This window comes from Nyctibius grandis, chromosome 4, assembly GCF_013368605.1.
Source record: "Nyctibius grandis isolate bNycGra1 chromosome 4, bNycGra1.pri, whole genome shotgun sequence".
Taxonomy (NCBI): Eukaryota; Metazoa; Chordata; class Aves; order Nyctibiiformes; family Nyctibiidae; genus Nyctibius; species Nyctibius grandis.
The window spans coordinates 54,330,475-54,357,200 of record NC_090661.1 but is presented as its reverse complement, the minus strand read 5'-3'; the positions used below and the strand labels follow the sequence as shown (position 1 = coordinate 54,357,200).

The following is a 26,726-nucleotide window of genomic DNA, read 5'->3' as shown; positions in this document are numbered from 1 at the left end:
CTTCCAATTTGCTTTCTCACCTATTTGCTATGAATATTGGCCTGCGTTCAGACTTCCAGAACCAAATCATAGAATCATAGAATCACAGAATCATAGAATGGTTTGGGTTGGAAGGGACCTTAAAGATCATCTAGTTCCAACCCCCCTGTCACAGGCAGGAATGCCTTTACTCTAGACCAGGTTGCTCAAAGCTTCGGCCAATCTGGCCTTAAACACTGCCAGGGAGGGGGCAGCCACAACTTCTCTGGGCAACCTGTTTCAGTGTCTCACCACCCTCACAGTAAAGAATTTCTTCCTAATATCTAATCTAAATCTACCCTCTTTCAGTTTAAAACAATTCCCCCTCGTCCTGTCATTACTTGCTCTTGTAAAAAGCCCCTCTTCCGCTTTCCTGTAGTCCCCCTTCAGGTACTGGAAGGCTGCTATGAGGTCTCCCTGGAGCCTTCTCTTCTCCAGGCTGAACAGCCCCAACTCTCTCAGCCTGTCTTCATAGGAGAGGTGCTCCAGCCCTCTCATCATCTTCGTGGCCCTTCTCTGGACTCGTTCCAACAGCTCCATGTCCTTCTTACACTGGGGGCCCCAGAGCTGGATGCAGTACTCCAGGTGGGGTCTCACAAGAGCAGAGTAAAGGGGTAGAATCACCTCCCTCGACCTGCTGGCCACGCTTCTTTTGATGCAGCCCAGGATGCGGTTGGCCTTCTGGGCTGCAAGCACGCACTGCCGGCTCATGTTGAGCTTCTCGTCAACCATCACCCCCAAGTCCTTCTCCTCAGGGCTGCTCTCAATCCATTCTCCACCCAGCCCGTATTTGTGCTTGGGATTGCCCTGACCCACATGCAGGACCTTGCACTTGGCCTTGTTGAATTTTGAAAGCTAATTAGATATGGAAGGATTTGAGTGAAAATCCGATAATGGAAGCCAGATCCTTCATTAACGATGACACAGAACTATATAATAAATGAACTAAAGAAACTTGGATGTTTTGGTTATTTGTCTAAGATGATAATGTACATTGCCTCAATCATCTGGAAAAGGGGGTAGTGTTGAGTAACTTCTCCTGTGTTCATTGCTGAGCAAAATCTGACATTTGCAACTAAGAGTTACTGTCATAAATGGAGAAGTAAGCTGCAGTTTTCACAACTGTGGCTGTTCTGCCCAGAATGAGAGCCCTGTTTAAGCAACGAGTCAAGTCCTAAACTATTTCTGCTAGTTGGCAGTGTGAGGAACACTTCTGTAACAATGAGATCTTGGGGTTACAGGCAGCAGACAGAGGCATTGCTGAATTAATTTGGAAAGAAGGTTTCAGAGCAGTACTTTTCTCTTTTTATATCCAAGTATTTTTATTCAGTGAGGTTGAAACAAAGGAGATCTTGGGAGAAAAAAAGTGTGTAACAATGTAACGGATCTTGGGTACTATAATATCATCTAAAATAATTCAGTGGCAATTTTTGCTAATACATAACATCCCAGAAACAAGTCAGACTGCTTTTCTCACCAAAGTTACAGATTGGGAGCTGATTCAGATTTTACACAGTGCAAATATGAAGGTATACTATTAGGGATATTCCACTGCTGCACAGCTGAGTTGAGATCAGAATTTGGACTAATGGCTTCAGCTTGAAGCTCTCCTTGTGACTAAGGACAGCAGGATTTGACTTTTAATCAGGACATCTTAGCTGTGTTATGTCAAAAAGTTTGCAATACTTTTCATAGTTAAGTACAGTTGCTTAATCTAATATCTGGTTTTACTTTATTACATGAAAGGATTTCAAGAGGTATGTTTTTTTTTCAAATTCAAATATTGCTTAAAAAGAGTATTAAAATGTTATCCTACAGTATTAAGAACCTAAACAAAAGAACATTTGGCCAGAATGAAGAAAAAGGATATGATATTAATTCCTAATACAAATTAACCTGAAGAGGCTATCTGCATTGTTCCGAATGAGAAAAATTAAGAACTGAATATTGATGTTTTAAATTCCCTAAAACTGTAGTATTCTGCAAGGTTTTCTAGCTGTGAGAAAACTTTTAATCCTGATGCATGTACTCTTCTCCGCAGGGGGAATTGGATCAGGTCCTTTGTGACCAATTCCGCTTATTTACACTCTCATATACTGTTTAGCTTTAATGCATTGCACGGTTAAAGGAGAATCAGGAATTCAGCCCAGTCTTCCTTAAATTCTTCCTAGACTTCATGTTAATTTAATCCCTTATTTCTCCAGTTACCTAATACAAAGCACGATTTCACTGTCATTAAAGATCACTTTGTTTCCTGTTTTCATATTCTTCTCACTGTTATTATTCTTCTCATTGATGTCTCCTTTCTAGTCATAATGAACACTCGGAGCATTTCATTGAGAAAAATGAGGAGTTAAACATTTTCTATCTCCCTAATCAAGACCCTGCCATTATCATCACTAAAAGCCAGAAAAGCAGGTGATGAATGACAAAATTACATGAAAGGAAAAAAGGACACTGCCAAAGTGATTTTTGTGATCACAGTCACTTATAATAATACACTGAACGTTGGCATGGCAATCTAATTGCATACTAAAGCCTGTTGTGTAAACTCAGTTACTGGTCACATTACACAATGCTGATGCTCAATTGCATCAGTCACAATTGAGCATAATATGAATAGAAATTTAGAAAAGTCTCTGATCGCTATTGTGAAATAATTCATACAACTCGTCAGCATGGCAGTTTTCAATTTAATTTATTTTTTTGAAACAGAAAGCCACAGTGATTCAATTCTAGAAGAAAAAGTAGACTAGAAAAAAATCATGTGTTTTGCAAATGAAGAGAAGAAAACAAAAGTAGGATAAATTTTTATTTTATCACTTTTGACAGTATCCTTTTAAAGGGAAGACTAAATTAAATTCTAAAGGCCAAATTCTCTTCTCATTCACATCACAAAAGCCCCAGAGTAGTAGTTCCACCAGCTTTCACAGAATTACTCCAGATTTACACAAACATTAATGGCAGCAGAAGCTGGCTTTTCAAGCCTAGCTGTTTCACAACAGGAATACATTTTAAGAAGTGATATGTAAAAGAAAATAGTTTGGGTTTTTTATTCCATTAAATTAGATCTGCAATGTCAAAGAAAGGCTGATTCCTCTTTTGGTCTCAGATAAGCTACTTTAAGAAAACAGGTATGACAAGAGTAAGACAGAAAACTCAGAACAATCTTTCAATTAAGAACGTGTTCAGTAGACACACTTGGTTTCTTCCCATACCACAGATTTCTTATCCTGAAATCTGTATTTTACATAAATGGAGGAGAATAGGACAGGGAAAATTGTTCTGAAGGCTAAATCAAATTTCTCCTGCAGTGACCTGTTTGAGGAACAGAATGAAGGGGAAGAAGGAAGGCTGAGACTGGTGTACGTCAAAGAGCAAAGACATTGTGACAGCTCCAAAAAAGTGTTGAGGTGTTCCGACAGGAGGTATGCCGTTCACATCCATCCCACTCTCTGGCGACACACTCTCCCTAGCTATTTCCACTTGATTCACGTTATTTCTATACTTGTTGAAACGGTTCACGCTCTTTCACTGTTATTACTGTTATTATTTTACCTATCCACACTTGTCTCTGCCAGTCTGTTATTCATAATTGCTAGGGCTCCAACCCCACCAGAGAATCCATTTTGCTTTGAATTAGAGCTCATTTGCCTCGTATAGCCATTAGCAGTTTCCGACAGCTGTTTCTGCATGATGGCCAGTGAGACTTTATTGGAGGCCAGGAAGTCTTTCATGGAGATCATCTCGCCTGACAGCCGGCGTCCGTCTGTGTCGCTCTCATTGACAACATCAGTCTCGATGGAGATGTTTCTCCGGCTGCGCACATTTCCTGGCATTACCACGTTCCTTCGCGAACGAAATAATTTTCTTTGGCATCTGTGGCAGCACCTGCAGTCCAGCTTCTTTAATATCCAGTTTATGGATTGTTTGATGACAATAGAGATCACATTAAATAAGGAATAGATGCAGCACACTCCCATGAGTATGAAGACAAAATTGCCAAAGCGGTAAAGGCCTTGGCTCTCATACTGCATGTTCTGGCTACTGACCAGATCACCAAAACCAATGGTGCTGAAGGCCACAAAGCAGAAGTAAAGTGAGTCAAAGTAACTCCACCCTTCAATCGGTGTGTACATTGCAGAGGCACAGCAGGATATGATGAGCGATGCTACACATAAAATCAGCATGACATAGTACACGGAGGGCTTCCAGCCCGCCAGGCTGTCCACCTCGGAGGTCCCTGAGCCCCGCCGGCTGTTGTGAGGGAGGACCCCTTTCCTCCTCAGCTGTCTTTCATGGCAGGACTTCATGACGTAGGCTATGACAGTGATCAAGCGCTCCAGGAACAGGTTGAAGAACAAAATGGTTCCTGCACATCCTATAAGGCCATAAAATATCAGAAAGATTTTGCCTCCGACAGTGGCTGGGGTGGTCATGCCAAACCCTGGAAGACAAAACAGAACAGTTGAAAAAAAATAAATCTGTAGTTACTATGTCAAGAGTTTTGTCATAGAAAGAACTGGCAGCAAATGCCCATGGCACACATCAGCTCTGGAAAAAAGTGAGGACACTCTCCCAAACTGTTACTTACTTGTGCCTGACCTTGTCCCAGCAGTAAGAGGAAGAAAACTCATGCCAACATTTCCTCCAGAATCAGAATGAAACAAAGAGCAGAAGAAAACACAGTGGAAAGAAGAGAGAGTTTAGTGAAGATACGAATTTTGGTCTGGTTGCCAGGCTCGCTCCATCCCCCATTATGCCTTGGATCACTTCCAGGCTTTGGGGTTATCACACCCCCTTCCTTCTCTTTTATGTTGCTCTGCACCATGGGTCTGATCCAGGGGTGGCTCTTACCTTGTAGGGGTCTGTCCCCACCAAATCTTTGTAACCCAAGATGAAGTCTTTCTGAGCCTCACTTAGCTCCTGCTGTAAGTGCGGGTGGCACACCGGCTAGCCCCGAGCACCCACCGCAGCCCAGCTGGGGAAGCTCAGACTGGGAGTGCACATTGGAGGAGGCAGCCCCTGACAGGGGCAGCGGCCCCTCATGGGGGTCCCCAGCAGGCATTAGAGCTGCCCTGCGTCTCACCCTGGTGTTGGTCACCCATTATCAGCCCTCTTTTAAATCAGCATTGCTGAAATTTTCCTATTTCTCTGTGTCCCACTCCACAGCTCAAATCTATATGTGAGTCTTAACAAGAGCCTTCTCTGGTCTTATTCTCTGTTGTGGGATTTCTCAGTCTTCTCTCAAATCTCTCCCTTCCTAAAGCCTGAAAATAGTAATTTTGTTCTAGTTACAACTATTGATAAGACAATCTTACTTTAGTAAGATATTATTAAAGAATAAAAAGCATGTCCAGAACATCATTGAGCAAATTTGAGTAATACTCATGATAAATAACTTTGCTGCTGTTTTATTAGGATTAATAAGGGATTACATAACTGATCAATTAAGCCAAAATAATCTTGCTAGGAGGGCAGAAAAATCATGTTGGACAAGGGACGCTTTTATTTGTTTCCCTCTCTTTGTAATTGTGAGATGCTAATTATGAAATAAAGACATTAGGCTCTGGGAAATAAAGGAAATCATATTCAGTGTGATATGCTCGTGCTTGGAAGAAGAACTGCAACTGCAGTGTGAAGAGACCATGTTTCCAACAGCGCTGAATTGCGCTCATCGTCTCTTCACTGGAAACCTGCTACCAGCACAGATTCCTCTCTAACACTGCTCCTGCCTCACACAGTTAAGTGACAGCCCTCGCCTTCACCCCTCCGGCATGAGCCCCTCTGAACGACAGCCCCAAGTGTGGACTCTCAAGGGTTGATGCATCTTCGCCTGCACCCACAGCTGAGCCACAGCACCCAGAGGACCTACAGGAGGCACAAGCCTCCTCATCAAATTTCTGTGCTAGAGAGCTGGGCTGCACCTCTGTGCTGTGGGGAACAGCACCGCGAGACAAACCATGTAGCCAAAACATTCTTTGTGACAAGAACTTTTTGCCGTTGTTCCCCTTGGCAAACAAATATTTCCACTCACTTTCCACCTTCTCCTTCTGCTCTATGACCTGATCCCTTTATAATCCTAGTTTTGATCCTCATTTTCTGTGCAGTCTGGCTTATATGCAAGTCATGACCTCCACCCTGTGGACAGACACGTAAAGACCGATGGACGAGGGGAACCTCTCTGCAGCTGGTGGGATCTGCCCAAAGCAGCTGGCGGGGACGGAGGTGGGGGGCTGCTGTGTCCCTGGCCCACCCTGCTCTCGAAGAAGAGAAGCGGCTGCAGGCTGGGCAGAGGCAGAAAGGTGGGGAGCCTCTGGCACAGGGTGAAGGGCGGCGAGGAGCAGCATGCATCTCTCACAGCATAAAGCAAATGCCCTGGGAAGAGAAATGTAGTTCAGGCTCACACCTCCAGTGTGGCATTATGCCTTCAGGCTGCTTCCCACGGGCCCCTCTCGGGATCCTGCCACTGGCATCTTGGCTAGATCCCACGCTCTCGGGTTCATTTGTTTAGTTGACTGGATTTTACCTCAGAGCTCAGATCTGCATGGGTGAAAACCCACCAGCAAAGGCTTTACAAAGGCACCCAAACCGGCATGATGGGAAATGCATGGTGAACTATGAATACCAAAAGATGCAGAACGCTGATGCAGAGAGGCAGCGAGGCTCTGCCTGCGACTGCCCCTTGTCAGCCCCTCCTTTTCAGCAGGGGCACTGTTTTGACCTCCTGCAGGAAATGTAATTTTTTGTTCATTTTTCTATTTACAAATTTCAATATATAGCAATCAATGCTAACATTTCCAAAGAAGCACTAAAATGGAAAACCTAAGAGCAGTATAAAGATATTAATTTAACAAGTATTTTCCTTCAAAGATCATTTGCCAAAAATGAGCTATAAGCTTTTAGTTCCAGAAATAATTTCAGTTCTTGCAATGCCTTGTATTTCCATGTATTGGGCCACGCTATGTCTGGTTAACTTTGGCCATCACAGTATTACACTTGGGATTAATTTGGGATGCTGTATTATAGAGTAGGACGTGTTTGACAGTAAGTACATTTTTCTCCAAACGGACTCTTGGAGTATTTCAAATATTCATAAATCCAAGTAAATTTGGTGAATTGTTTCAGCCAAGAAATGCAGGAGGGCAAAATTGTAAAAGGCTGAAACAGTTGAAATGAAACTAAATGTTCTCTTTTGGCATTTTTGTGATAAAACTTTTCCTTTCAAAATATCAATCACCTTTTAGTTAAAAAAAAATCAGTTGGAAATAAAAAGAATGAAAAAAAAAAACTTGGCAAAATCTTTCAGATTTTTAAAAGTTTTATAATCTTAAAATTGAACACAACATTTCACTAATGATCAAATCAAACCTATCAAAAATTTCATTATATTTTATCCTTCCAAAAGACCTAAAAAAAATAATTTCAAGCTAAGTTTTTTTCCTGTTTTTTCCTACTGGCCATCAAACTAGAAATGCACTGATCGCCAATCTCTACTAAAAAGTGAATTCTTTCAAAAACCTTTTTCATACAACAGCCCTGCAAACACTAGCTGGGAGCAAATTGTTATCCTTGGTGGGATCTGCCTCTTTTTCCCCCCAGATTTCTATAAGGAAAAATGTGGCTCATTCATGGACAAAAAGATGCGGCAATAGGATTTGCTCTTGTTTTAGCAAAATTACTCATGGTCTTGTTCTGTGCAAACACAGAGGATCTATGGATAAGTCAATTCTTTCACAAGGTCAGTGAAAGCTCACATACCAAAAGTCTCCCCTCTAACCTGAGGACACCAAAATAAGCCTGTTGTCTCCATGCTCTGATCATACTCATTACTCGAGCATCAGAGGAGACATGAGCTGTTCTCTCTGAAAGCAAAGACAACACTTAGCACAGCAATGTCTGTCCTGGGGGCAGGTATCTCTATAAGTTCTGGAGGTATGGACGTATCTCCGTATGTCCCCTCTGCATCCTGGACCTGGTCAGGGCTTGCCGTGGCTCTTTTGTGTGGAGAAACGTGAGCAAAGGCTGGTGCAGAGCCGGGTGACATCTCCACATGAACCCGGGACATGCACCCAGACCTGGTGGTGGAAAAGTGCACCTATGTTCCCCTACCGAGACACAGCATTAATGCCTCACCATATATTTTCCAGAAGATTGATGAGACACTAGTAAAACCAGTATTTATCCCCTCTTTTCTGCCTCAGATACTCTACAGGGCAAGGCACTAAAAAACATGGATTCCCTGCTTTGCTTGTAAAACGCCTTTTTTCCTTCCATTATAGAAAAGGAGAATGGAGTCTGGGGTGCCACTACAACATTTAAAAAATGAAATATTCCAGCATTTAATTTTTTTTGCAAAAATGTGAAAAAATGTCTGGCAGGTGTCTCCATAGCAGCTGAGGTTTTCTCTGACATGCCACATGAGATGCTGCCTACATGACAAACTGAACCAGAGAGGAACAGGCCATGAGGTATCTGAAATACTATTGACATGCTTGATTGAGGCATAATTTTTAATCCAAAATATTTAATTTTGCAGCTGAAATATGTCAGTTTGAAGTCTTGGCACAATAGTAGGACACCTATGGCTCTGCCTGGTGTCTGTTTTCAGTCCCTGCACCATCCCAGGAGAATCGTGCTTCCCCTGTTCCCTGTTGGGGCACCCCAGAACTGGGCCAGCAGCCCTCTTTTCCATGCTGGTGACCTGCACACGCAGAACTGCCCCTGAGCTGCCCTCTCTTTGTAACAGAGAGCACAACCTTACAAACAGCAGACACTTCGTTTCCAGTCCTTTAAAACGTTAACCAAAGGCAGAGTCCTTATAACATCAATGATTCCTGCAGACGCTAGAGAAAAGACAGTGCGTATAGACTTGCCAGCTCATTTTTGCTGCCTTCTTGAGAGAGCTAAGAGTGTTACGTGCAAGTATTTCTCCACTGTAATTATAAGATCAGGTTTATTCACAAGCTGGACTTTCATAGCTGCAAGTCATGTTTATCAGAAAATGTAGCTCTTGGTATTGTCATTGTCAAATCAACCATCCAAATACACACTACAGTTGTGTAACTAAGCCTTCCTAGTTGCTTGGCTTTTCTTACAGCAAAAAAAGATGGGTTTAGAAGAATTGCCGTATTTTTCCTTTCCGCCTACTGCAGGAGGTGGTCATCCACGTCCTATGTGCCAGCTGAGGGCTGTCAGCTGCCCTGGGATTAGAGACTTCAAGTGAGCAGGACCAAGATGCAAGGACACAGAATCGCCATACTGGGTCAGACTGATGTCTTTGACAGTGAAAGGATGTAAGAAAGTGTGAACAGGGAAGGAAATATGAATAGAGTGATCTTTCCCTGGGATATCCTCTCAGCTCGCAGAAATCAGCAGGTTAGAGGCATTGAGGACATCACATTTAATAATTCAATCATCAATCTTGTAAAATAAATTTTCAAATAACTTATACTGTTGTTCTCCATTAAACCTGAGGTAGTAAGTTTCCCAATGTAATTATGCTTTGTGGAAAAGAAGCTGTTGTCTCACCTGCTGCCTGGCAATTCACTTCAGGCTTCCCACTTTTTGCAGTTATCTGTAGTGCTCATCATTCTCCATGCACATTCTCCCTTCACCTCTCCGCTTCTGATTTTATAGACGTCTATCATTTTCTTCTTTCTCATTTCTTGCCCAATCTGAGGAGGTCTATAACATTTAGTCTCTAGTTTTCAGTCTGCTAAGACATACTTCTAACCATCCCTATTACCTTTCTTGTTTCTTTTCTACCGTAACAGTCTTTCAAAAATAAAGGAGAAGGACCAGAACTATACACGGTATTTGCAATGCGAAAGTACTTTGAATTGATGCAGGGCATACTGATGTGTTGTGCTTTGCTCTCTTTTTCAAAGGAATTCCTGTTTGCCTTTTTAATTGCTATCGACCAGTGAACTGATATTTTCAGCAACCTGTCCACAGCGGGTCTTAGCTCCCTTGCTCAACAAGCGATGGCCATCTTGGAGCTCTTCAACGTCTGGCTGTAATTACATCTATCTTGTTCCATGTGCATTACTTTGCATTTATCACCACAGATTTTAATCTATTTTTTTATTTAGTTATTCAGAATATGAGATTCTTCTACAGTTCATTACAGTCAGGTTTATAGTTGACTATCCTGAATACTTCTCTGTCCTAAGGAAATGTTCTTATCTATTTATTTACCTCTTTTCTTACATTGTTTATGACTGTTGAAATGTGCAGGTGTCAGCAAAGAGCCTCAGAGACCCTGTTGTTAAGGTGCTTCCATTTTGAAAACTGAATATTGATACTTTGACCTTTCTTCTATCCTTTTAAAACAGTTATTTCTCAATGATAGGACTACACTTTTCATCCCATTAGTTTTATTTCTTTAGAGGCTTTGATGAGGACGTTTGTGAAAAAGCTTTTTGAAAGTCCAGGTACACTGTTATTTTTGTGTGACATGACTTCCCTCTGCAAAAGCTGTTACCACCTTTCTGAATGTCCTGACTAATATTCTTGTTTACACTTTCCTAATGTGCCTCTGCGGAAGACAGACTTATTGGCTGATGGGTTCCAGGAATATTTTTGCCACCTTTTCTACAAATTGTTATTACATTTGCTATAATTTCTTCTTTTCCATGCATCAAAACTGATTTTAACCACACTTAGTTAAGTAGCAGTTTCATGTTTGAGTTCTTTTGGAAGTCCTCCATGAGAAACTTCAGTCCTAGCAGTTTGAAAGAGCTTACTCAAATAGGAGAAACAGAGGAGAAACCAACAGTCAAATATATAGAACGGAAATGACCTAGTGAGCAATTAGAGCAGCAGTCTGATCCACACAGTGTAACAGTGAAAGAGCAAGAAGTTAAATTGGCAGACTGGGAAGCAAATACAGAATGAAATTATGAAGTCATATAAAAGAGGAAATAAAAGCAGTGGCTGACACTTGGAGATTATTTGAAAATACAAGATTGTTTCTTGTGATGAAGAACTAAAAACAGGAAACAGCTGCAGGAAAAAAAAATGCTAGTGGTAATTTTTTATATTATGAGAGAATGCTGATGAAATTTAGTGAACTTTATTTTATAAGCTGGGTGACATTTCTTGAAAAATAATTATTTCAAGTAGAAATGAAGATCATAGTTAATCAAGTGGGAATCAGATAATTTTGAATTTGGAAAATGGAATTTTTTAAGGTACTGAAAAGTGTTTCAATTGATTTATTAGATATGTCTGCAGATATGGCACTATAGTATCATCATTGATAGACAGGCATGACAAACCCTAACTTTACCAGCCCAGCAATGAAGAAGGCCTCCTTACTAAAAATTTCAGATTGCTATTCTGGAAACAGTATGATACTGATTTGCCTGTATCCCACAATCCATTGATTACTACACCCTGGTGTTATCTTTCCTAATATTCAGCTGAACTGAGCAACTACATCCCGTGTAGTTTCAATTTTCCTTCAAGTATGGTGGGGTTTTTGCCACATGCTGCTTAAGCAAGGATTAAGATTTGTTTGCTGAATATTCAGACTAATTCTGAATTTCTCTGTAGCAGAGCTACATTTTCAGAAGTTGGAAGGAATTTAAACTCCAGGTAGAGTCAGTAGAAGTTTTCTAAAGCACTGCACATCTCCTGCAGCAAAAAAATTTTGTCTTGGCAGCAAAACTTACACCTTGCAGATTGTTATTGCAAAGTGCTCCAAAATCCACCTGTGTGTTCAGGTTATATTGTATGCATATTCCAAAAGGATACAGGTTACTTATAAAAAAGAACAATTAAAAAGTGTAAACACATCGATCGTATAATGTAATCATGCTTCATGATTTCCTGAAGGAAGTGCTGAGTATAACCAAAGAAAAGCAAGCAGCTGTAATTCTTATCACTAGTTAGTTTGATAAGAAGGATTGAGGTTCAACAGGAACTTCTCCTAAAGCAGAATCCTCTGACAGAAGGTAAATATTGACTAATATTAAGCAAATATTGATCTCAATCTAACAGTAACATGTTTATATTGAAATCTAACAAGAGGAAACAGGCATCAACTTTCTATAATTAATCAGCTCTATAACTTTCCATGATTAATCAACTCTACAACTTTCCATGATCAATCAACTCTACAAAAAAATCTAGTTTCTCTATTTTTTTTCCTCAGTACTCTGATTTATCAGCCTCTGAAAATCCAGAAAAGCTGAATTAAAACAAGCACCAGCCTGCAAAAGCCAGGCCAGGCCCCCGAGACGAGGCTGTGCAGCTGTCCCACCAAGCCGTTCTCGCTCTGCCGAGGTCCGTCTGCCTCATCACATCCCGTTCCCCAGGCACAGCCAAGGGGGCAGAGCCCAGGGAACTCCTGCCACCCATGTCCTGGCATGTTCTCAGAAGGCTGAAGGGCCAAACACACACAGCCTCAAGGAATCCAGCTGCCTACTCCAGGCCAATATTAGGTCATTTCATCTTTTCGGTTGTAAACTACTCCAGTGCTGTACGCGTTTCTCCTGGATCATTACCCACGCTCATATCCCTCTGCCTGGTGGTACATGGTTTGGCGTGTGTTTTAATTCTGGATGTCCTGACGTTCAGAGGTTACATTAATTAAACCTTCAGTTTTCATTTCCTGGTACGCTTGACGCTGTGAAAGAGCGTGAGAAACAGTTCATCAATCCTAATCCCTCATGAATGAAGCCTGGAGCGCTGAATACAATGTGTGTGTAGGAAGACTAGGACCAGACATATAGATTTTACAGTTAATTTTGGATCAAGAGATTGGGTCTTTCAATTGTTCTGAAAAATATCTCTCTTTTCTGAGAGGTTTCATTTCTTTTTTGAATGTGTGCAGTTTGCTGCTCCTGTGTTGCCCACAAAGAGGAAGTGGGTAGAAAGAGGGGGTAACACTATAGCAGCAATAATGAATCATTGAGATGCTAGAAATATAAATATCATCACAAAACAGCTTTCCAGTCTAGCCTATGATCAGAGCTCTTTGTCTGCAATGTTGTGGCTATATTCCTAATGCATTTTCTATTTATTTGATTAACTTATTTTCCTTGTTTTTCTCTCTCAGTTCTACTTTGGTCGTGACTCACTGGGGAAATGATGAATTTCACCAGTAGAACAGTCACTGGAAAATGATAGAGGATTGTGACAGGTGTGAACCAAGCTAAATAGGACCAAGACTTTCAACTGCAGTGAAAAGATCATCAAGAAAATAGGAATTAGGAAAGAGAAATACAGAAAGTCTTAGATAGCTGCAAAGATGCTGACCCTCCTTCCCTCAGACACATTCTGCACTGACCTATCTACGTAAGGACATTTTGTGCTTCTAAAAGAGAGGCAGAAGAAACAACTCCAAGAGAAGCTGTACTTCAAAGACTTACTGAGAAAACGTCCTGTACTGCGCACTGTTCCTACAGTGTGCAGACACTAATAATTTGGCAAAATTAACTTCTGCCATGATAGCCTATTCTGGTGCTGTCAGAGCAGAATAAGTAGTCCTAGCAAAACTCTAGTTCTGCTGGAGTAGTTGTCACCCACAGGAACTCTTGTAGGAGGAGCTAAAGCACTCTCAACTCATGTCACATCGCTCCCCTTATGACACTGCTACCTCAGAAAGCTTGTAACAGGGTCCTGTTCTGGAAAAGAATGAGGACATTAAGTCCTTCCCAGGAAGAGAAGAAAAAGACACATTTCTGTGAATAATTTCAGTGTGTGAGAGGAGATGTCCATGGAAGCAGGCATGGAGCTGTCACAGCTACCTGACAGCAGTAAACTTGGACTTGGGTCCAATTTCTGACATGAAAAAAAAGGTCTAGTGTTGTTCATTTTGCTAAGTGTATGCAGAAAATCACACGCACACATGCACACACACACTTCTGTGATCTCCCATCAGTGAACTGTGTGGCTGTCTGGTGAGACATACCTTCCTACCTGTTATCAGAACCATTCATTTCAGCATCCTGACCCTCTCTCTGACTACGAGGGGAGAATGAGCTAGCTATGTCCTGAAACTCTCCCTTACTGCAACGATTATTTGACAAAATAATATTTTATGAGGGACAGCCTGGTGTGTGGTAGCGTTTATTTAATTGGCAATGCTATTTTCCCATGCAGATGGCTACATGGTGGTGAAGGGCTCAGCCTGCCCAGGAAGGCAGGGGATATATGGCTATAACAGTGCTCCTTTGTGCTATATGCTCTTCTGTTTCCAGATCTGCCTGCCCGAGCGATCTCTGTGCCTCCCGCCCCGGCATCCCAAGCACTCTGTGGAGCTGTAAAAGCTGGAAATGTCTCCAGGGCTATTAGAGCTGAGCCATATCCGCAGATACACCACTTCGCTGAGTGACCGGCTGCTTGGTGACCTGGGACCCTGCCTTGAGTGCCACTGCTGCTGCTTCTTCCTGCGCCGGTCTGCACTCGCAATGTCGTGCTCAGGCAGGCTGAGAGATGTAACCTTCTGCAGAGCTCATAGCAGGGTTAAGTCCATTCCTAAAGGGCAATATTGATGTTGAAACTAATGATATAAGATGTCTTGATGAAACAATAAATACAGTTACCAAAGTACAATCTACATATTCTCATATATATTGAGATTTTTTTTCCCCTCTCTAACTTGTTTGGAGAGTTCTCAAACCTGGCAGCCAGCACTCTCACCACCATTTCACTGGGGCTGAAGGACAGGAGGGAGATACTACTTCGAGGACTGCACAAGGCCCATGTTCCGTCTGTGCCACTGTGGGGATATGATTTGTGTGAAAGATTGTGCATAACATTTCTTTGCTTCTGAGAAAAGCCTTCTGAGAACCCCACCTTGTAACACAGATGTAGGTTAGGGTCACGCCGAGTGTGTGAATGGGACTTCAAGGGTAGAAATAGCAAAATCTTGGGGCTTTCACAGATTTGTTTTTGGAGAGCATGAGAAAAGCTGGTTTTGTGTTAGTGTATGTGAGGCAATGTCTGTGTTTAACACAGTGAAGTTCAGCTCACGGTGAGTCACTGTTAAAACCAGCCTGGAGGGCTGGATACCTGTTACTGCCCTTCTCTCATTTCATGTATATAAACCACATGTTCTGCTTTGAACAGAAACCTAGCTTAAGAAAAGCTTCCAATGTTAAGAAATCTAAAAGACATAAGTAAAAAAAAAGCTAAAGGCACAACATCGGATGAAAAATATAATAAAAATTCAATTTTAATAGACAACATTTTTATGGGTCTGTTGATACTTCTGTTAAAATGTCTGCATAGCCCTTAAATAATATATGACTCTTTGGGAGAGAGAGCCTCTGTAATTTTCATTATTGTAAGTTTTTCATATAAGATAATTTATGGAAACCTTGCCATTCTGCTTTATATAGTTAAGGTTATATTTTATTTAAGATTCATTCCAGGACTTGTGTAAGAAATGTACACAGCCTTGTTACAGCTCCTGTGCTATCATAAATTCCATGTACAAATATTTTACGCCTACCTTCTGGTTTCCCTTTATAATTTTTATGTAGTTTTTGAAGCCTGAGGTGATATGCCTAGCGCCTTGCCATCATCCCTAGACAGATTTTTAAGTCTGTACACCTTTTGTGTTACTACAGGGATGGAACAGGGCTCAGTTTTGAAAATACCTTATTATTATTTTCAAACTTTTTTGTGACTTATTGAACAGTCATTTAAAAGTTTGTGTAGTTTTTATTTAGTCTTAAAATATAAAAACATTTATATAATTAAATAATCTAAATTTTATTAACACATTTATATCTAATATTGTCCTGGTTTTGTGGGGATAAAACGTATAGAATCAGTTTTCTGTTACATTTTGTTTCAGTTTGTGGCCAGCTGTGGGATGGTGATCAAGGCCATCAGCAGTGAAAGCCAGGGCAGCTGACCCAGGCTGGCCCACAGTGGTATTTTATAATGTTAACGTCAGGTTCACTATAAATGGGAAAGATGCTGAGGATAGGGGGGCTGTTTGCTATGCTCTCCTCTTGGTTTCTCTTCTCAATGGTTACTATGCCTTGAGGGACTTGCCACCACTCTATGAGCTAAGTATAATTTTGTGTTTTTTGCATTAGCATTGATATTGATTTTCTTATTTTATTAAATCTGTTTAAATTTCAGCCCACGAGTCTCCCCCCTCTTCCCAATTCCCTTTCTTGGTTGGGGAGGGGAGATAGGGTGATAGAACAACTGGTTATTGTTTAGTCCTGAGTGTGGGCTAAATGGAGACAAATATTTAATGAAATATTAATTTTAATATGTTCTATGATAAGGTACTCAAGCCCTATATATGGATGCAACATCACACGTGGTCCAGCCCGAACACCCGCCAAAGCCAGCCATCAATAGTTTGGCAGCCTCTAAAAGGCAGAACAATACCAGTAACTCTGCTGGGTCTGCAGGAGCGGTCAAATGCTCGACTACATCCCCACTAACACTTCCCAGCCCCGGGAAGTCAGTAAGGGTTCAGTCCCGGCAGCTGTTTGCAAACTCACTGCCCGCACCAGCTTCCACCTCTCTCCTCCATAGAAGTGTCCAGCCCCAATGGTGCCCCCAAGCCCAGCTTTGATGCAGCTCAGAGCCTGCTTGGATGCAAACCTGCATGTGCACAGCCCTAAGACAACCTGAAACCTTGTGCCAAAATGTGCTTAGCAGCTGATACCTTGGTATGGGTACTGTAATACTGACGAGTGTCAGTTCTACGGACAAGTAGCGCCAACTGCAATTCAGCAAGTGAAGCTGTTAGTGCTTCCGTCCCCCTGCCTCAAGCCTCTGTCAGGGGCTGCAGCCCTAAAGCTGCTGTCTGAGCCTATTGGGAACCAGCTTTTTGCTACTTCTTTATGGAGAAATGAAAGCCCTACAGTTTACAATAAAAAAAATAAAGTTCTATTTGATGCCTCAATGAAAGAAGGATGCTAAAGCAGTAGTGTTTCTCCTGTTCAAAGTAAATAGATTAAAAATAATTAGATTGCTCTGTGCTGGAGGGATGCCCAGCCTGTGCCTTGAGGGGAGGGCGCGCCTGTTTGTCCAGCCCAACTGCACCAAACCAAGCGGACTCACCCCACCCTGCCACTAACCCAATGCATCGCCTAAGTCCTCTCCCTGGGGTGGATGCCAACACGTCTCGCAGAGATTGGCAAACCTGTGGTGAATAGGTGGGACTCAAGTTCAAACTACAGCAAAGTGTTAAACCTCGCCAGTGGGTTGGCCAGCAGATTATTTAACACCCAACTGGTTTTCCTTAAAATTATAATAGCTGCAATATCCTAAACTCCAAGCTATACACAAATTTATCAAAGGAACAATAAGGAAATACGGTAGAATGAACGGATCCTTTCCATAGTTAAAAAATGCCATGGCTGAGGAGGCATTTTATATAATACAGTAAAGAACAGCAGTATCACCAGGTCCATTCCTGTTAAAAAATACCATAAAAATAAATCAAAATTTTAATCACAAAAGAAATATTTTCAGTTTGAAAGCCAAAAGCATATGCTTTTGGATTTAAGGTCATTGAGAAATGCAGTAACAGTCTGATTTGTGATGTATGTTCGGTTAACATTTAGCACCAAAAGAAATCCCCATAAAGACCTATTTATAGGAAAAAAATGCTTTAAAATACTGGCCTTTTCTTACCGATCCCAGAAGAGTATGCTCAGAAGACAGGTATATACTGTATACACTGTATATACGAAGTGTCTGTGATATGTTGAAGAATCAAAAACAGACCTAAAGTTCTTGAAGTGTGACTGAAACAGGGATTTAAAAATATTTCTTTGTCTCAGTTCCTTACAGCAGAAGGAACTTAAGAGAACATGAATGGATTCATATATACGCAAAACTGAAAATATATATATCTGTGTCAGATAAGTATGTGCATCTATGATGAATACATATATGGGTATAAAGCTTTTTGTTCTGTTGAATAGTCTACCTTACTAACAATAAGCAGTAACTTCAAGCCATAATTCATCTTGGCGGGATAATATTTTATCTGAATCGTGAATGTAATTAACACTGTTTCAAGGGTTTGTTTTCAGTCATTCAGTCTGTGTAAACATAATAACTTCAGCTATTAAGGAACAGGAACATAATGTTGTGTACTAATTAAGCTATAGGCTCATCTACACTAAAATTTTCCTTTTAAATAGTAGAAATCTGCCTGTATTTTAAGAGTTTTCAACGGTCAGTTTACATTTGCTTACTGTGAATTTTATTTTTGGCATGGATGCATAAGATAACTTCTTTTTCTTGGAGGAAAAAAGTGTTTCTGTGTCTCCTGGAGGGCATTTTTCATGTAATACTGTAGGAAAGGTACATACGTCTGTAGCTTCTGTGATTTGCTTTTTCAGTCCAAGACGTATTAATACAGTTTTCCTCTGGAGTAAAGCTTTAGTATTTCTTCTCATTTAGGGGTAAAACTATAGGAAGTAAGGCAGGTTTTTTGGTTTCCTCCAGTGGAAAAAAAAACAAGTGAGAAAATGTAGTGTCTGTTTGTATCCCCTTGGTAACATGAGCCTGGGGAAACGCTGTTAATGGTACTTTAGTGAAGGGGATTTTGTAAAATTAAAGCTCTTCCCTGGCTTTAAATACCAATGCAATTAGAGCAATTTTATGCAACAGTGTCACTTATGGTTCAACTAAAGCAGAAAGACCTCAGCTGTGAGCATTAAGGTCAAAAAAGTAAATAAAAGAAAAAAAAATCTCCAGCATTAGAGGCTGGAAGGAAGCTGGGCACAGATAAGGAAAGCTAATTTTTGGTAACATGAAGAAATAGTATATGTGTATGTGTGTTTGTCTGGGATTATATTCTCCTAACCAATTTCAAGCCTTATCTTGATGGCAGAGAGGAAGGTTGGGAGCCATCGCTACCAGAACCACCACGTGCCAAGGGCCTCAGCATTGCTACCTCCAAGAAACAGAAAACCTCACCCAGAAAATTACGTTAGCCTGATGCTTGGATACATCAAACTGAAGGACAGATCAAAGGAGCATAGCATAAAAGACAGCACAAACACTGCTGTAGTTCCTCAGAGACTGACAGACAGCCCCAAAAAGCTAAGAATAAAGACAGAAAATTCACAGTTCCCAAGCAGGTTCTTCAGGGACTGCAAATGGAAAGCAAGGACCATGAGCTCACACCATATAGAAAAGGCTGTTGGTATGGTATGTATTAAGGTTTTTGAAATATTCTGTATAAAAGAGGAAGCAGATATTAATATTGTGATTAAAATTACAAAAACTGGTAGACAATGCTGACGGCAAACATCAGAGATTTCAGTGAATATTTATCACTGGAGAACTGGTGAGGGAGAACTGACAAATCTGAGTGCTTGCGAAGAGCATATGATGATGAATTTGAACACCTGTTTTATCAGCTTTTAATTTCTTATCCATTGATCTGTGTCTCAAAAGCTAAGAGAGTTATAAAGGGGACAAAGGCTATTTCTTACCCTTTTTGACATTTTGAAAGCAAAAACTTATGTTGGGGGGGCTGACAGGTGGAAACTTGGGAATAAAACCTGAGTTTGTAAAGTAATCATAGAATCACACAATGGTTTGAGTATGAACGAACCTGTAAAGATCATCTCGTCCAATCCCCCTGCCATGGGCAGAGACATCTTTCACTAGATCAGTTTGCTCAACCTGAGTAATGTCAGGCTACTCCAAACAATACATCACCTACAAAAGAAGCGTTATTTCCACCAGGCGCAAAAATGTCAAGACAAACTTAGGACACCATAGAGAAGGAAAAAAAAAATCAAAGGAATGTGACAGCAATAGAGAGCACAGTGAATTTTGGCTTGGAGAAAAGAGTAAGTCATTGCCGAAACAGTGAGCTGGCTCCTATCTGCACAATGACAAGAGGGTTCACACTGCACTACTCCAAGTCCTCCATAGCAACTTTGGCTTGCTGTCAAAGTATTGTGCCATTGCAAATGTTAAAAAAACTCAACACAACACCTACTGCAAGGACAGATTCTCTTCTTACCTATCTGGATGATGACCGATCCTGTGCTCTGTGCATCAGGCCTACTCAAAATCTCAGCATCGGCTGCCTTACCGACACAAACAATTAAAAAAGAACAAGACAAGCATGCAGAGGAGGGTGGAATTGAATGAGATTATAACAAGATGATAAAGAGTGGTCAAAAGCTACAAAGCTGAGCATTTTCTGATATACCTAGACAAATGGTGTACTAAGGGCATTCCAAAATCCAAGGTTGGCCAGTCCAACCCCCTGCTCAGAGCAGGGCCTACCATGCACCGCAGGTGACCAGTCGGATGTGAATTCATCTAGAGAATAAAAGGGATGACAGGCTTTCCAGTCAGATATTTATAGATTTGTGGAAATAAAATCATTCTTTAATGATGTCTGGAAGAAGAGACATTCATTTATGCAAAGATAAAACTGAAGTGAATCCTTTCAGAAGTAAAATTGCAAAACTGCTTCTGAAATACTTTTGATTAGAGGTTGAACACCCAACAGTTGCCTTTTGAGAGACCCAGAGAAACTCTTTATTTGCTGTCTCTCTGCTTTATGAGGTTTCTCTCTGCAAGTTTGTTAACTGAATTAACAGCTGTTGTATGTGAGCAAACACTGCACTGCTGTTGGAAATGTAAGCCATCTCAGAGGGGCTCTCACTTCTGCCCACAGGTATCTGCAGCTACCTGGCCCAACAAAGGAGATTCCTACTAGAGCTCAGTATTTGTGAGCCTCCAGAAGAAGTGAGCTCTTCCCTAAGTGATTATTTGAAGATAATAACTGAGTTGAAATCATAAGGCTGAAAAATGTAAGAGTAAAAAGTTCTGGTGGAAATGCCTGTCTGAACTTTAAAGAGATTACATGGACTTTGGAGTGCAACACACAAACTCACCTTCTAAAAGTCTCAAAGATCTAACCTAGGGCTATGTCCTGGCCTCCGTGCCAAGAAACAGTCATATAAGAAAGGCCCATCATTTCAAACACTGGTGTCAAATGAAGGAAAGACATTTTTTAAAAGCACAAAGAGAAATTTATCACAGGAATCATCCTAGAGATTTCAAATTACTTTGGAAGATAGCTTTTCCCAGGCTTTCAGAAACTGTTAAGCCTGGAAGCAGAGAGGTTTGGCTGTTGGCAGCCTCTGTACAACACCCTGCTTTGCAAATACCTTTTTTACAGATGTGTTGTGGTTTACTTGACACTGTTAATGCTCATCAGTTAAATAACTACGGTTAATGAAAATTATTTTCACATTCTGCTTATGGAAATGGTGAAGCTGAAAAAGCCTTTATGATACATGTTTATCCCAGGAACTGAAGTATCTGTTCTGCCAGGGGAAGAACAAATGCATGAATAACTCAAAATACAATATACTTGGTTAATTTTAAAACCCTTGAAAAAACGACAAAGTAAAGTCCTGGCTCTTTCTAGAAGTTTTGAAGAAGTCACCTGTACTGCTAATATGTTTAAATGCTTCTAACCTCATCATTCACAGTGCTTGCTCCCCAGCTGAACAGTACATTTTACTTTGGAAAAGAAGCACAGAATTAAATAATAGGATTTCTCAGGATTGTAAGTGACCAGTGCCGTGGCTAACTGTGTGAAAACAACTCTGAAAGTTCTGAGGCCATTTATCAAGTCCTTTCTGCACTAAAAGGACTCTGTGCAGTCTTTTGTCTCTCTGTAATGGCTTCCTGGGAGCCATGTCCAAAGCAGTTTGCCATACATGAAAGGAAATAGTGCTTTGATACAGCATATAATGCACATGCTGAAAAATAGGTGCAAAAGCCTGTGTCAGAAAGGAATCTCTTCTAAAATAAAAAGCCTGACAGTGAACTAGTTGAAGTGAGGGAATCAGACTTCCATTAGAGGCTCGTTTTCTTCTAAAAAGGTGGCTTGTGAACTACATAGGAATTTTTTTTTTTTTTTTACCCAGCTGAAGAAATTAATGGTTTCAAAGTCACAGCAACTTTCTTAACAGGTTGAGAAATAAGTGACATTCTCCAAAGGATAGTTTTAAATGAACAGGAAAAGAGTAAGCTTTTATGTTGTGTTTTTAAAAAAGTCTCAACATCTATGATGCAGAATTATATAGACAGAGAAAAATTAACCCCGTTTCAACAGAATAGGGAGACCATAACTGCCAAACTCCCACAAGTGCAAAATAATGAAAAAAAAACCCCAAACCACACCAGGCTGTTGTTAGGAGTATAGTATGATTTGAATATGTACCATTATTAAAATACTGAACGACCAAGTTAGCTGGTCCAGTACAAAAATATTTTGTGAAATAACAAAAGGGAGCTGTAGACCAAAAATCGGTTAGTAAATATTCCAATGCACTCAGCTTCATCAAGGCTATTAGAGCTCCTGGGGTACTGATACTTTAATGAAAACTACAGCTGAACTAGTGATGCCATATTTTGATGTGTACTGAGTGTTTCTGCCTTCCAGGATCTCCGGGAACACCTGAAAATCTGTATCACACACACTGGGTTTGACCAAAAACCACCACTGTCCCTTCCTCTCTGGCCTCCTAGAACGTGAAAATTAGTTAAAATACTTTCTGCTCAGTATATAATTTTTTTTACATTTTAAAGATGTGATTTTAAAGTTTGACTTTGAATAAAATTTTGCTTTAAAAGATGTTATAATGAATGTTTTCTTAGAAGCGGTTAAAGCAAAACTAACAAAACATAAAACCAGCTACCCGCTGTCCTGCAGTCCCAGGAGCGATGTTTTACCTAGAAATATGACAATGATTTTCTTTACCAGATGCATGTCTGGGCTTGCTAATTAGCTAATCTTGACATGTTTATGTATTTATGATTTATCTTTTACAAAATGCACTACTAAAAGTCCTCTTTAACAGAAGCACTGGAATAACAAGCTTTAAGTATATTCAAATGATAAAGCCTTCTGGTTGAGGTAAGAAAAAAAGCATCCAATGTTGTCCATGAGTAAGAGGTGTTTTAAATATCCAGTGCAAAGTATGACATAAAATCCACTCTTACTTGAACATTTAATGACTATGCTGGAACAGTATATATGGTTCAAGGAAAGACAAATGAAGATGTCTTGACGAGAGAACAGCAAACTAAACGCCATCCATCTCTGTGAATGTGCATTGACGCCCGAGTCCAAGGACATTAAGACACCTTGCTACCCCAAAGAAATTTTCTTTTGTGTAAGGTCTGTTAATCGCCCATGTGACAGCAATGGTAAGGTGTCACCAGACAGAAGATCTGAATACATTCAGATAACTATTGGTAGCAATGGCAGCTGTTTCATATGAATGTTATAGATGATTCATGTTCTCTTCCTTGTATATTCTGACCTCATATTGTCGTTTTGAGTATCAGGATCTTTTCAACATCCACTTACAAGCCTCACAACTGACAGCGCAATGTTTAAAGCTGAAGATGTTTTAGCAGACTTTCTTCTGAAGACGTAACTTTCAAAAAACCTGACACCTAGTTTAGAGAACTGCCTCAAGAACTGTACTGCCAGTAACTGGTCCAGCTGCTTGAACATCTGCATGTCATTACCGTATAACCCACGTAGTATTTACTAGTGAAGAAGGCCCAGCAATACCTTCACCTCCTTCCCTTCACCCCCTTCCCAAATCCTGGTGTGGATGCAGCCTGTAGTTTACCATGTTTGGTCAGATCTTCACTAACTGAGCAGATGAGCTTGTTGAAAGTCATATTAATTTCTACTTCCATGTCATTTAGTAAACTTGTCTTGAAAAAGACCTGGTTGCTGCTCAGGTAACTTGGAAACTCTATTTTTTCACTCTAGCAATGAGTTTTACTTATTTCTTCAATCCTGTTTCCTATTGTCCACTTCTGCTATTTTGTGTCACCAGATATATTTATGAACTAAACCAACAGAAAATTGTTGGGTGAAGTACTGACGCTGAAGTTAAGCATCAGTCTTTGCATGAGCAGTAGAGGCCACAGAAAATTTCAGAAAAGGAATGGCAATATTCCATTTAAAACCATATAATGTATGCAATTCACAGGAATAAGTGTGTCAAACACGATTCCTGATCAGACTCTCTAATGCTAGGAGGGAAATTATCTACTTGTACTTGATGCTGCTCTGCCAGACAACAAACTGGAGCACAACCAGTTTGTAACTGGCACACCCTTTAGAGTCATAGGGCAAAGCCACATGGGTGCTAAAGGGTTTTCTTTTATCCAGGAAGTTCCCTCTTTTGCCCAGGCAACCTTTTAGACTTTCCTTAATGGCAGGTACGACAGCTTAAAGAATTCAGAAAAATCACCATCCTCTCAGCCCAGATCCTTCATGTTGGTCAAAAAAGACTGGGTGAAGTGATGCACTATAATGTTGGTCATTCTGGAGATGCTGTTTTTTACATGTTTGCCACTCTCAAGAGAGCTATAACATTGAAAGGAGACATTGAATATTCCCACAAAACACACTGGTTCCAGGCAGCACAGGTGGAGGATGTGCCCAGCCTCTACTTTGCAATAGGTTGCCATTCTTAGGATCTGGAGTCTCTGGGTTTTAAAATCCTAGTGCACTGCAGCAACTTTGCTAAAGCAAATAGTCACGTCTGCTCTGCTCTTTTCTGAATAATGATCATGTCAGGGTTGTGTTTATTTACAGATGCAATGTAGTTTGCCATAAGAGTTTGCATGCTGTCTGGTAATGTATTTATCATTTATTCTTTAGATGGGGAGGCAATGCAGTAGGATGTAAAAAAAAATCCTCTGTAAGTGGTTGTTACTTGATTATGGACAGCAACAACCAGTTTAAATCTGTATTCATTTTTACTGAAGACGTTGGATAATCCCAATTAATGAAATCAATGGATAATACTAAACTATTGGCTGATAATCCACTGTATAAGAAGCATCACAGGATTGAAATATAATCTTATGATCTCTGGGTTTTCTTTCATATATGTAATAATGCAGAGTTGAAAGGCTTCCCCACAACTGTTGTATCTATTGGATCATCCAAAGTAATTAATTAATTAAGAAGCACTTTTAAATGGCCTTCTCAGCTGGAACATTTTAATCCCTGTCTTTTTTGGGGCTAAGTAATTCTTCAGTCAGAAACAAGAACTGTTTTATAGTATACCCGTGTTCAGGTCTCAGTCTTCTTGCTTAAGATATCATTCACGATGAACAGTTCAGCAGTAAATGTCTGTTCACAATCCTTTCAAAGGTGCCTTTGATTATAGGAAGAAGACTCAAATGATCTGCTTTTGAAAATGGGTTACAGAGAGAGCAAACTGTCCTCATAGACCCTTTCCATGCTCTCAGAAAATCTGTAGGGAAATGTCAGTACATACATGACAGGTGTTTGACAAATTTTGTCTTAAAAATCTTCAGACTCCAACAAAATGGTTCTTAGCAAATGCTGCTGTGGATCAGAAAATGCTTCCATATCCTAGATGTTAAGCTTTGTTTTGTTTCTGTGATTGATGAAGCAAAAGCTTTTAACAAATTGCTTCACAAGTTATTAAAAATGTCCCCTCTCTGTTTAAAATTTTTGGTATATGTGTTGTCTTCTTCAAAGGCTTTGAAGAGCTTGGGTTCTTCAGCAGCTCTTTTGTCTTTCAGACTTAAGGACCGAGTTACTTGGAGAAAGCGTCTAAAATTTCACTCAAAATTTCAAACTGTGTGTGGTGACCTGCCACCATAGCTGCTTAACGCTGAACCTCCTTGTCTGAAACACTTTTCTTTTTTAAGTGTGTTTGTGCTGGTGGTTACAGTGGAAGCCCCCTGGCTTGGAAACCGAGTTGTTACCTGCTTACTGTTTTTGTAAGTGCTTTTTGGCTGCTTGTAAAAAACAACATTCACTACTTCAAAATTCCCACTTCATCTGAGGAATGATACATCACCTTTAAAAATGCTTTCTGTATAAATGTATCTGAATCTGAAATATTGTTGACTAGTGAAGACATATTGGTTACACAGATTATAAAAATATTAATTAATACAGACAAAAATTATTTAATGAGGTGATAATATATACTGTTTTATAGCTGTTTGATAAAGCAACTCCCTTCCAAACTATGGTAATATGGTGTTTGAGATGATTTTCATATCATTTATTTCATACTGAGTGTCCTTTCAAACACCCCTGTCAGGCATGACCAGCGATGAAGGGTGAACAATATATTGACTTCTGCAGGACTGCCAGTGTGTAATTTCTGAAAGGCTTTAAAAGTCATCATCCAGCTATTGAGAATGAAGAGAAGAAACAATAATAAATCCCAGCATCTGCTTTTCATGTAGTTGATCAATTGCTCTCCTGGCTGCACTCTGCCATTCACTTTTAGCCCCTTTTGCTGTTTGTTAACTATTTGCCTGTGCAAATTTGTTCCTTGGTTCAAACCATTATATGGATTCACTGAAACATTTCTCCAGCAAGAGTTCAGACCAAGAGTGGTCTTTCCCCTTGCTGTCCAGGTAGCCGTCACTGATCGATGGCGCTAAAGAGATGAATTGTTTTTAGGAGCTGCTTTCTAGACATCCACATTTCCACACTACATTCCACCTCCCAGGAAGGATAATGTATCCTTTTCTTTGAAAACTGCTGCTTTTGAGTACAGCCCCAGCCTGAGCAACCCATTGCTGCCTTCTTTTCCAAGTGACCACGCAAGGAAGGGAAAGTTTGCCAACTGCAAGATGTTTATGTATGTTCTTTTCCACAACTTATAAAAATACATTTCCTCATCTCTGTAAACCAGACCTAA

At 40.4% G+C, this 26,726-nt stretch overlaps 1 protein-coding gene across 1 annotated transcript in view; it reads right to left on the bottom strand.

Annotated features, from left to right (window-relative positions):
• Positions 1-3,572: 3,572 nt before the first annotated feature.
• KCNK13 (potassium two pore domain channel subfamily K member 13) overlaps positions 3,573-26,726 on the bottom strand; it is a 76,690-nt gene continuing 53,536 nt past the window's right edge. Inside the window, exon 2 of the mRNA XM_068399776.1 lies at positions 3,573-4,465. Within this exon, the coding sequence (XP_068255877.1) occupies positions 3,573-4,465 (893 nt within the window). The remainder of the gene's footprint in view (positions 4,466-26,726) is intronic.